At 43.0% G+C, this 12,609-nt stretch overlaps 1 protein-coding gene across 5 annotated transcripts in view; it reads left to right on the forward strand.

Moving 5' to 3' along the window:
• Window positions 1-12,609, forward strand: part of ANO6 (anoctamin 6) — a 172,078-nt gene that overhangs the window by 41,841 nt on the left and 117,628 nt on the right. For 2 of the 5 annotated variants that reach the window (XM_045587934.1, XM_045587933.1), the window contains exons 1-2: window positions 141-414; window positions 1,873-1,932. The exons of 2 other annotated variants lie outside the window; for them this stretch is intronic. In XM_045587934.1, coding sequence (XP_045443890.1) covers window positions 156-414; window positions 1,873-1,932 — 319 coding nt within the window. In that variant the 5' untranslated portion in view covers window positions 141-155. Of the gene's footprint in view, window positions 1-140; window positions 415-1,872; window positions 1,933-12,609 lie in introns of those variants that run through there. One more of the 5 variants, XM_036459323.2, reaches the window with a different exon arrangement.

Raw genomic sequence — 12,609 nt, forward strand, 5'->3', positions numbered from 1 at the left:
CCGGCTAACAGCGCAGCTGTGCGGTGCAGTGCGGTGCAGAGCAGGGCAGCACGGAGGTCCCAGTCCTGGGCGCCCGGCCCTCCCTCCTTCCCCAGGCCCTCCCGCCTCGCCACAGGTTTCGTCTGGCATTGTTTTGCAAGCTGTGCCATGCTACGATGCAGATGTTCTCTGCTGAAGAATTACTTTCATTTCTGACTCGTTTTAGGAAACAAGGCAGTCTGTCAGAGGTGTTTCTTCCTTTCCAGACCCTGCCGAGGGTTCGTTTTCTCCTGGGATTTCTAACCACGTGTGGGCAGCGCTTCTTTTACCCAGATGTGAGGAACAGGAGGAACGAACAGTCCTTTTCTAAAGGAGCCCTGACTTCCCCGTCGAACCCTGTGTGGAGGCCCCGAATTAGCTTGTGCTCTTATTCATGTAAATATTTCTGAGGCTTTGGTTTCATGAGGCCCGTAGACCTGCTGTGTGTACGGGCATCGGTGCATTAAAAGTATAATTTAGCCACAGATTGAAAAGGTAGTCTGGAGTGTTTCTAATTACTATTTGTTTAGCTCACTGTTACCTAATAAGAGGATTTCAGTAACCTTGGAGGTGGGGAATGTAATGTTCATATTGTAGCCAGCCATGCAAATCACATTCTAAGTATTGCAGAGAGCGCACCATGGAGCCAGGTTATAGATGTGTTTAATTGAATGTTAAATTTAGAACCGAGAGTATTTTGGAATGGATTTCTTCTAGCCTGTCACTCAACACCAAGAATTATGCATGTGCCCAAAACCAGCCCTACTGTGTGGTACAACCCCACCCAAAATGCACCAGTGGCCTCTGGCATTCAGTTCATACACATAAGAATTAAATGCTAACTTTTTCCTTTACCGTATTGCATCTATAGCTTTAAGCCATCACATTTCGTTAGCATAGTTGAATTACAGCCTTAGGCTTCTCTGGATTAATATGTTAAAGTCTTTTCAGTTGGTTAAACAAACTATTAATTTCAGGCAAGAATGAGAGAACAAGAACTCAGGAGCGTTCCTTTGCTCCCTTTTCTCATCCCCTTCCAGGGGCCATGACAGGAAACGGAAGTACCAAAAGGGCCTGGAAGAGTGGCTCCCAGCCTTGGATGCACCTCGGAATCAGCCTGGGAACATTAGAGCATACTGATGCCTGGGCCCAAGCCAGAGATTCTGCTTTAATTGTCTGGAATGCAGCCTGCATGGGATATTTAAACTCTCTGCAGAGGAGGCTGTGGGCACTGCTGGTTGAGAGCCACAGACATAGATGTCTGGGACCTAGGAGGTCATTGCATTCGGAGTTCTCAGCTTCAGCTGCAGACGGGTGTTACCTGTAAAGGTTCTTAAAGACACACCCACTGATAGAAACCATATTTCTAGGGGAGGGAGCTCTTAGAGCAGTGGTCAGCAAACTCATTGGTCAACAGAGACAAATATCAACAGTATAACAATTGAAATTTCTTTTGAGAGCCAAATATTTTAAACTTAAAGTTTCTTCTAACACCACTTCTTCAAGATAGACTTGCCCAGGCCATGGTATTTTGTGGAAGAGCCACACTCAAGGGGCCAAAAAGCTGCATGTGGCTCTCGAGCCACAGTTTGCTGACCACTGTCCTAGATGATTGTTAGAAAGCTTCTAGATGATTCTTATGTACGGCAAGGGTTAAGGTCAACTGACATATCTAACCATCCCATCTCACAGGAAAAAAAAAATGAGAGCAAGGGCGACCACATGGTTTGCTCAGGTTGTTGTGGTGGCAGGCCTGGGGCTCGGGCCTGGGGCTCAGGTCTGAGGCCTCCAGCTGGTCTTGCTGCTGCTGACACTGCCTCCTTGTATATTGATTAATGCCTCCTCATCCTTCAGGTGACGTTCCCGCCTCCAAAAGGCCTTTTCTGAGAACTCAGACTCCCCCATCCGGTCTGGGTAAGATGCCCTCTCTATTTGAACTGCACCCTTCCTTATCTGTCCCTGGTGTTGGTCACTTCCTGAATCTCTCTTGTTTTTTCTGGAACTTGCTTGCATGTCACTGAGTCCCAGACACTGCTTGTTGTATTGAAGTTCCCTAACTTTTATTCATCAATGAGTCCACATGGATTGCTTTAAAAAATCCATCCCCATATGCTAGCTTCTAAAAACAAAAGTTATTTTTTACCTGTCAACAGCCCACTGTACTGTGGGTCAAGGTCTCATACCCAAGGACTTCCTATCCCTGCCTTCCAGGAGAGGGCTTTTTGGCAAAAAATATGCCGATCAAAGGGTTTTGGTGACAAAATAATGAAAAGATTTCACTCACTTTATGTGTTGCTCAAAATACAACAACCAGGATCTTTAGAGTAACATACACTGTGTATGTCATAAACAAAAAGGAGCATGTGGCATTACTTTAGGATGAAAATGTGTCTGAGGCCGGGACCGGTTTAGCTCAATGGATAGAGCGTCGGCTTGGGGACTGAAGGGACCCGGGTTCGATTCCAGTCAAGGGCATGTACCTTGGTTGCGGGCATATCCCCAGTGGGGGGTGTGCAGGAGGCAACTGATCGATGACTCTCTCTCATTGATGTTTCTAACTCTCTATCTCTATCCCTTCCTCTCTGTACAAAATCAATAAAATATATTTAAAAAAAAAAAAAAAAAAAAAAAAAAAAAAAGAAAATGTGTCTGAGGAAAAATAATGCAATGTCATGAAAATATGTGTTAAGGACTAAATTATTTCCTATACTTTAGTGCATATATCACTGAGCAGCCACGTTTAGTTAGCATAGTAGAATTAAATCCTTGGGTTTCTCTGGATTAACATGATAAAGTATTTTCAATTGAGTTTAAAAAACTATGAATCTTTCATCCTAGTTTACCCAAGGTTATGCTTGACCAGAGTCTAATTTTTATTTGAAAAGTATGTTTTGGATGTGCAGTATTTATGGTTACTTTTGTAGCTGGAACAGAGTTTTGTCTCAGAAAGCAGATTGCAGCCAATATCTCTTCACTTTACAGGTGGCCAGCAGGCTCCACAGAGGGGTCACCGGAAGTGGCTGTTTTCTCATTTGGAGAATTCAGAGTTAAAAGTTTTTGGAGCCAAGACTGCAAACTGGGCAGTATTGTAGGGTAGATGTCTAAGATGTTGCAGACAGGAGAGAATGATGCCCAGAGTGTGTGAGAGCATCGTGAAGTCTTTATGTAGGTTCATGCTTTATAATTGGGAGTCTTTATGTCCCAGGCAAGTGGCACATGCAAAGCCACCATTGTATTAAAGGGTCTCAACATTAAAAAGGTTGAGAACCACTGACCTAAGACCTTTTGGCAAAGGTTTATAGAAGTTTTTTTCATACTAGTTAAAACCTGGAAACAGCTCAAGTGTTTGTCAGCTGGCAAATGGATAAACTGTGGTACCTTCATGCTCGAGAACATTGTTTCCCAAATATAGGTAAAATTGTATACTTAAGTATATAAGTATACAATTTTACCTATATGTTCCCAAAAATTCTAGTTTAGCACTTCTTAGTTGGGATTCAGGAATCCGTATTTTAACAACTCCACCAGGTGATTCTCATCATGAGAGAAGTTTGGGAAACACTGTTCTAGAACACTATTCAGGAACACAAAGGAACAAGTTCCTGATCCAGGCAACTCCAGGGACAAATCTCAGAAGCATTATGCTAAGTAAAAGAAGCCAGAAGCGTTCCATGTGGTTCCATTTACAGGACTTTCTAAAAAGCCAAAACTGGAGACACAGAAATCAGATCATTTCTCGCCAAGAACCGGAAGTGGGTGGAGTTGACTGTGCAGGGGCGAGAGGGAGCATTGGGGGGTAATGGAAAGACTCTCCACTGCGGTGGAGCTCATGTGATTGTATATATTTGTCAAAATACATCAAACTTAAAATGAGTAGATTTTCGCTCTTTATGAGTTAAACCCCAGTAGGTCTGATTCTTTTAAAGTCAGATGCTGCCATATGAACTTTAAAAGAATGGTGGCAGGAAAAGGGGTGAGACACAATGGATAATCAGGAACTGTAGCTGCTCTTTGGTTCCAGTGATTGTATAAGATGGAAGGAATGGTTTCATTCATCATTCTCCCACTGGCTGTGAGTTAGAAAAATGTAGTGTCCTGTGAAATAGTTCTGTCCTGCCCTAACATATGTGACTCTCTGCTGTGAAGATAGGTCTGCGTCCCATTGCGGAAGCCTACCCATTCGGAGCTGTCTCTGTTTTACAGGCGCAAAGCTCCCCTGGGTTGCTTCCTGGGAGAATCCCAAAGGAGGGCTTGCCACGTGGTAAGGCATTTGTGGAAACAGGCCGTTAGTGTTCTAGATGAGCTGAGGGTTCCTTTTCCAGATTACTAAGTAGTCTGGGTACACTTATGAGTAAGGGATGTTATCTCGGTGCATTGTTCATTCATCATGAATCATAGGGACCCTTGGCACTTCCTCATGGAGCTCATGTCCATCTCAGCAGCTCCCTCCTTCCCCAAATCCTTTTTTCACTTGGCATCTGTGATGCTACTCCATCTTGATTCTGCTTACCACTCTCTTTTTTTTTTGTTTCTGAGTCTCCCCTGTTGGATCCTCCTCTTCCCATTCCTGGCCTGTACATGTTCCTGGAAGTGCTGTGAGCTTTGTTCTCTGACCTTTTCCCAATCTCAGCTCATTCTTGAGATCATCTCATTCATTTGCAGGGCCTGAAATACCATCTGTATGCTGATGACCTCCACTTGGTTGCCTAATAGGACATCTCAAATGTAACGTGTCCGAAAGCAGCTTCTTGAGTTGTTTTCTAAATCTACACTCGCTCCATGGCTCCTCATCTCAGCAGCATGAATGGACACGGGCCAAATAAACCAGGCATGCAGCCCACAGCCAACTCCACCCAGTTGCTCTGTCCAGAAACCTGAAACCTGAAACCATCCTAGATTCCTGCCTTGCTCCCACACTCACGTTTGATCCATTAGCATATATCCTCAATCCAAGCACTTCTAATTTCCCCCCTCCACCCCTTCATCTGAGCCCAGGCCACCCCCGAGTCTTCCTAGAACTTCTGCAAAGGCTTCCTAAGCCATCTTCCTGTCTCTATCTGTGTGTACCACATGGTCTGAGTTCACACAATCATCACAGAGATTATTCTGTTTTATACTTTTATACTACTTGCAGTGGCTTCTCTACAATCAATATAGTATCCAAACTCTTAGTCATGTCCTGTAAGGCACCTGCTACCTCTCTGCCCAACAACTGAAGGAATAAGTGAATTAGTGCTCTGGTACCTTAACATTAAAAACTAAAGAACCAAACATCTTCCTGGACCCTCATATACCTCTCTATTTTTCACCCAATTTTACTGTTCTCTTTTAAGGCAGAATTTATCAAGTGTTATCTGGAGGTACTATAGCTATTTATTATTCACTTACTCTTTCCCCAACACTTTTGTGAAATTCCTCAGGTTTATGTGTTGCTGCTACCAATAGATATAGTTCTGTCCTGTCTTACTGGGTCTCTGAGCAGCTATAAGAACAATTTGCCATTACATTTGAAATTCCCTTCTAACTTAGCTTCCCCTTTCCCAAGTAGTCATTCCTTGATCCTTTCCTGCCATTTCCTTTATTTTGGGTCCTCAGTTTTTAGAGTTGTTGTGTGGCTTAGGCCTTCTTTTCTCTCTACACACTCATCTATTCCCAGGCCTTTTGATACTATTAATGAGCTGATGGCTTCCCATTGTTTATGTACAACACTGACCTCTTCTGAGCTCCAGACCCCACATCTGACTGCCTCCTTGACATCTCTTTGGATGTCTCATGCCCAAGGAAGAACTCTTTAAAAAAATTATTTTTAATTTTTCAACTATAGTTGATATATAATGTATTAGTTTTAGGTGTACAACATACTAATTAGACATTTACACAACTTATGAAATGATCACCCTGACAGGTCTAGTATACATCTGACATAGTGCATAATTATATTATACACCATATTCCTTACGCTGTACTTTACATTCCCATGACTATATTTTTGCAACTGGCAATTTGTACATGTCAATCCTCAGGAAGGAACTCTTGGTTCACTTCTATGTTCAGTCTACCTGAACCTGGCTTTCCACATCCTGTCTTTGCTATCTCAGTCAGTGCTATCACCCTCCTCCCAATATCCAGTGTCAGAATCCTGGGTGTCATTTTTAGTTTCATCTTCATTGTCCCCCTTTCCCAGCACTTTCGGTTCTACCTTCAAAGTACATTTTGGCCCCGGTATGTGCGGCTCAGTTGGCTGGAGTATCATCTCATACAACAAAAGGTTTGCTGATTTGATTCCCAGTCAGGAGACATACCCAGGTTGTGGGTTCAGTTCTTTTCATGGTGTATATAGGAGACAACCAGTCGAAGTTGCTCTCTCATGTCAGTGTTTTTCTGCCTCCCTCACCCTCTCCCTTTCTAAAATCAATAAAATGTTTCTTTGGGTAAGGATTCACACACACACACACACACACACACACACATGCACGCACACACACATATCTTAGGCCAACATTGTTGCCTGGACCTCAACAGTATCAAGTAACAGGTCTGTTGTCTCTGCTCTGGCACAGCAGAGTGCTCTGCCATGTTATAGTACCAGATGCTGCTTACATGTGGTGGAATGTGGCTCCTGTCTCCTCTTCAGCCTGGTTTTGTTCCTAGCCTCTTGTCTCTTCATTACTTCTCAATCACATTAACCCACTCCCCTTTTTTATTTTAGGTAGAGAGGGAGGGAATGAGGGAGAGAGAGAGATTGATTGATTTGTTGTTTAACTTATTTATACATCCATCGGTTGATTCTTGTTTGTGCCCTGATGTGGGATCAAACCTACAACTTTGTCATCTCTGGACGACACTCTAACCAACTGAGCTACCCAGCCAGGGACACTGAACTCTTTTGGTCCTATCCTTGAGCACACCAGGATATCTTGTGCTTCAGAACCATTGGCTTGCTTCCACCATTCCTTGCATGTTCTTTCTTTAGCCCTGCGTGGCCAACTCCTCATCTTTCAAGTCTCAACTTAAATATCACCCCTCAGGGAGCCTCCTCTGACCACAGCGCCCAAAATACGCCCCTCTCTTATGCTCTCTCATAGGAACCTATTTATTTCCTTCTTATCCACTAAGCAAGTCAGTCATTTAAAAAGTATGTGCATTTAGATTTTATTTCAGAATACTAGAGGCCCAATGCATGAAATTCCTGCAAGAGTAGGCCTTCGCAGCCCTGGCTGCCTTAGCCCTCGCAGCCCCAGCTTCGTCAGGAAGGCCATCTGGACAGTCGTTCCACTGTCGGTCGATTTGCATATTATACTTTTATTATTATAGATAAGTACCCTGAAAAGAGAACCTACCCAGTTCATCCTATTTGGGGAAATTCCTCTCTGAGTCTTCTGATCTATCTAGGTTTCTTTCTCGACCCCCCAAAAGCTAGGGGTTCTCCTCCTCACCCGCCCCGAGGACTCTGTTTGCCTCTTGCATTGGAGCTGTCAGTCTCTGGAGCTTGGCTTCCTCTCTGTTGGTTTACTACTTCATTTTGGTGGAGTACATTCTCCAGTTTTTTATGGACAAAGGAGGTAAGAGAAGTAATTTTTTGAGACTTGCAGATCTGACAGTGCCTTCTGGCTCTTCACTGCTGGCTCTGATGAAGTTTATAATTTTAAGGTAGAAACCATCTGTTCTCATAATTTTGAAGCCTCTGCCTTCCAGAGCTGCTCTTGCGAAGTTTCTGACGTTCTGACTTGAAATCTTTTGTATGAAACTTTTTTCTCTCTGGAAATTCCATAATGATGTACCTTGATGTGGGTCTTTTTGCACTGACTATGGTGGAAACTTGGCTGGCCTTTTCATGGTGGCAACCTCAATTTCTACTCCTCCCCCAGTCCCTCCTCTGTCCTTTCTTTAAACAGAAACAGGGTCCGTCAGTTCTGGGGGGGAAATGTGCTTCAGTTCTGGGGGAAAGATGCCCTTTGATTCTGGGAGGGAGCGATCCCCTTAGTCCGGGGGGGGGAAATGTCCTTAGTCTTGAAGGAAAGATGTCTTTAGTTCTGGAGGAAAGATGTCCTTAGTCCTGGGGGAAATAGCCCTGAATTCTGGGAAATATTTTTCCTTGACAATTATTTCCCTTCCATTGTCTTTGATAATGAGCACTAAATTATTTTGATATTAGCTATCTTAAATTAGTCCCTAAACCCTCCATCTTTCCTATATTATATCAATCTTTTTGTTCAATGTTTTTGGACATTTCCTAAGTTGTATCTCATATTGAATTTTTAATCTGCCATCATTTTATTCTAAGCTCTTTTTTATTCTCTGAACATCTCTCTCTCTCTCTCTCTCTCTCTCTCTCTCTCTCTCTCTCTCTCACACACACACACACACACACACACACACACACACACTTGTTCTTATTTCATGGATGTCCTTTTCTCAGATCTCTGAAGACCCTACAGTTTTTAATTGTTTCTTTAAGTTGCTACTTCTTGTGATTTTTTTTTTCTCCTCTACATTGGTTTCATGTTTCTGTTAGGTGCTTTCCTTAGTGTTGGAAAGTCTTGCTGTTCCCTCCCTCCTGTTTTAGAGTAACTATCTACCCTGTTTCCCTGAAAATAAGACAGTGTCTTATATTAATTTTTGCTCCCAAGGATGCGCTATGTCTTATTTTTCCATGAAGAAGAATACGGTACACATTTATTGTTAAATGAAAATAAAGGAAATTTATTACCTGTACACGGTATGGTAGTCTAGTAGTTGTCAACACAAACCAGACAAACTGTGAATCCTACAGTATCAAGAATTTACTCATTTATTCAATGACAATCATGTCATCATCTTCTGGAACATCATAACAATCCAATTCCTGAATTTCCTGGTGAATTTCTTATGACTCAATTTTTTTCAGAATCAGTGGACCAAATCTCTCATGTTTAGCAATAGCACTGTCTTTAAATGAGTAACGTTACTGGTTGCTAGACGCCAGTCGGGGGAGCCCTAGAGACCAGTTTATGGTAAATTAATTTTCATTCTGATACAGAGCCTAGGGGGGCCTTATTTTCCGGGGATGCCTTATATTTTACTCAGAAGGAAACCTGTAAGTAGGTCTTATTTTCGGAGGATGTCTTATTTTCGGGGAAACACAGTAAAAAGACTACTGGAAGTTCTTTGAATAGTTGATAAGGTTTGGCAATTCTGGGCTTCATTCTAGGGTGATTAGGCTGTTTTGTTTAGAAAACCCTGATGTTCGTATTCTTAGGTTGTGTATTTGTTTTGTTTGTGATGTGTGTAGTGTGTGTGTGTGTGTGTGTGTTTTAGCTCATGCAGCAGTAATCTTTTTGTACTCTCTCCTCAGTATGGAATCCTCCATCAAAGATCCTTCCTTGACTTTTCAGACAGTATATTTCTAGTCTCCTAGGTGGGGCCTGGGGCTTTGGAGGCAGTCACTTGTCCATAGGTGAGAGGGACAGATTCTGAGAGGGACAGCTACTTAAACAGACTTTCAGCCAGTTTCCACCCCACATTCGCCCCCACTCCCAGAGGAACCTGGTGCTGCCAGCCCTCAGCCTTCTGGGGGTTTTATAATGTAAATGAAGTTGCTTCTCAAATGGTCCTAGTTTTGGACCAAGCTTTCTCCAGCCTGCTAAGCCAGTTGCCCCTGTCTATTTGCTCTCCATCTTCCAAAATTGCGTTGCTATCTCTTTTCTACCCTTTTTGTCTTATGTCTTACTGGTATTTGAGGAGAGAGCAGAACTAAATGCATGTGTTCAGTACTCCATATTCAAATAAAAGTTTCCCTCGACATGAGTTTTTAATTGTTGTTTATGAGGCATTTGATCACACGTGTGAAACTGGTTTCTGGGTAGGCTGCGAATCTCCATTTCCCCTACTTCAATCTTTTCTTACCTTAGGTGGGGTGGGACATGGTGGAAACCCCTGAACTGGGAATTAAGACACTTGAATTCAATTTCTAGATTTGTTACAAACTGATATGGGCATTCTGTTGTCATTATTTTCTCATCTGTAAGACCAGGGAACTGAAATAGAATAGATGATTTAAAAATCTCTTTATATACACAGTTTGATTTTATTTCCAAGAAATTAAGATACTCATGTATGATTTTATTTTTAGGTAAAGTGAAAAGGAGAGAGGGAGGGAGGGAGGAAGGGAGAGCGAGAGCCAGAGAGAGAAACATTGATGTGAGAGAGACACATCGATTTGTTACCTCCCGCATGCACCTTGACTGGGGCTTGGATCAAACCTGCAACCCAGGTGCATGGCATTGACTAGGAATTGAACCCATGACCCTTCAGTGTGTGGGCCAATGCTCTAACCACTGAACATAGCCAGGCTTCCTGTGTAATTGAACACCAGACTAGGAAATAGAGTTGTAGCAACCAGCTGAAGAAATGTGGAATGTAAGCTTTTCCTTCTGTATGTCAGTCATTCTCTGTAACTCTGACATGTTGAAAGTCCCAAGTAAAATTGCAGCCCATAATCTATGAACAAGAAATTGGTAAAAGGTTAAAAATTCTAAAGTTTTTTCCCCTGAGCTATTTTCAGCTGTTAATAGTTCAGCTCCAACGCATACTTGGACTCATATTCTCAGTAGTTAGATAAAATGTTAGTTTTGAGCCAGAAAAACAGGAGAGAGAATAGAGAATGAGGCCTATTTCTCCACCCTTCCCCCCCCTCTACCCTCTGGCAGGAGTGGCCATCCTGGTAGCACCCCACCAGGAAATGAGTCCTTCTCATCCCAGCCATGTGTGAGTAGATAATAGTCCCACCGATATTTTTTCCTCTCCTCTACGCTGCTGTTTCTGTCGGATGGGAAGGCAGAGTGGACATTGCATGTCACTGTGGTTTTGACTGCTGGCTTTGATCACGGACCCAGTGTGCTCAGCGGTGGTTAGTGTAATGACTGAGGAGAACATACACTCTGTGAAGCCAGTGACCTTGTGCTCAGAGACCAAAGGGAGACCTTAGGCTCGTGCTTCACTGAGTGGTACGTTACAGCCGCCCGCCCCCAGTTACTAGGACAGCCTCCATGCGTTGGGGCGTAGGAGTCATTTTGTCACAGTTCCCCAGCTTATTAGGATGCACTTGATTCTTGTACTGCCTGGGAATTGTCATCGTAGGGACAGGAGGCCAAAAAGAAAATCTGAGTCCTGAGCATTTGCAGACTCAGGAAAAAAATAGCAGAACAGAAACTGAACCCAGCACACCCAACAGGCTGCCACTCTATCCACTCTATCAGTCACAGGAACTGTTTCAAATTCTCTGCTTTCCTCTTATCTCTGCTCTGCACCCTCTCTCCTCATTCTTAGACCATCTTGCTTCTCAAACCAAAGAGGAAAAAGAAACCCGCTCTCCTTCCCGCAAAAAAAAAAAAAAAAAAAAAAAAAAAAAAAAAGTGTGTGTGTGTGTGTGTGTGTGTGTGTGTGTAATACATAGATAAATGTGTATTTATACTCATCTTCACTTTTCTAATGAGGGTTAACCCCTCTACCTATGCCTCTGTTTATCAATGATCCCTCTGTATTTTTCACTGTTTTTCATCATTTGTGTGTATGAATATGTGATATATGTAAATGAGTGCATATTTCATTATATAAAACAAGGCACAACAAGCAAAAGCGTACTTTCCTCAACTCTATGGCCATCCTAGGTTCTGATGTATCATTCATTCATTCATTCCTTCATTCATTCATTCTATTTATTAGAGTCAGTCTTTGCTAGACCCTGGGCTTCTCCAGCAGACTGAACAGGCATAGTCCCTGCTCTTGGGATGCTTCTAGTCTCTTTTTAGCCAGACTCCTTTAAAATTTACTGTTCTACTTTCTCCTCATTACAGAAAAAAGACATATGCTTGTATCATAAATTTGAAAGTCGGCTCCTAATTGGAAGTCCTCTAAAGAGTTTAAAGCAGAAAATTACTCAGTCAGAATTTCAGTTTCAAAGATCACTTTGACTGCTGAAGGGAGAAAGGGTTGGGAGCGGGTTATGGGAAAGGATAGCTCAGCAGGTTATGGGTCAGGAGATTCGTGCTATAGTCCTAAGCAGGACTTCTGGGGGATTGGCAGCGTAAGATGGACAGAGGAAGGAAGAATCAAGAAATACGCAGCACCAATGATGGTAAAAGTGTGGCTGTGGCATGAGAGAGTGAAGGGAGTCCAGGATGACACCCACGTTTCTGGCTTGACCAGCTGAATAGATGGCGGTGCCATTTATTGAGATAAGAAATAATGGAGAAAGAGTGTGTGTGTGTGTGTGTGTGTGTGTGTGTGTGTGTGTGTGTACACATAAGCCCTGAGTGCACACTCTGAGTCTAATCTGAGTCTGAGATGCCTGGGAGGTTTCCAAGTAGAGGCATCCCATGAACAGATGTGTGAACCTGGCGTGCAGAAGAGACGTCTGACGTAGAGATGCAGTTGGGACCCTTAGCCTAAATGTGTTAATATGCCATGGGATATAGGTTACAGAGGAACGGGCCCTGTGGGTATCTTCAGAAGTAAAGGTCCAGGCAGGGAGCAGGCACCAACAGAGGAGGAAAAGGAAAGAACCTCTAAGAGAAGGAAAGCAAGAGAAGAGAGTCATCAAAAGAAGTCACA

The sequence above is a fragment of the Pipistrellus kuhlii genome, unplaced genomic scaffold (assembly GCF_014108245.1).
Source record: "Pipistrellus kuhlii isolate mPipKuh1 unplaced genomic scaffold, mPipKuh1.p scaffold_m20_p_3, whole genome shotgun sequence".
Lineage (NCBI taxonomy): Eukaryota > Metazoa > Chordata > Mammalia > Chiroptera > Vespertilionidae > Pipistrellus > Pipistrellus kuhlii.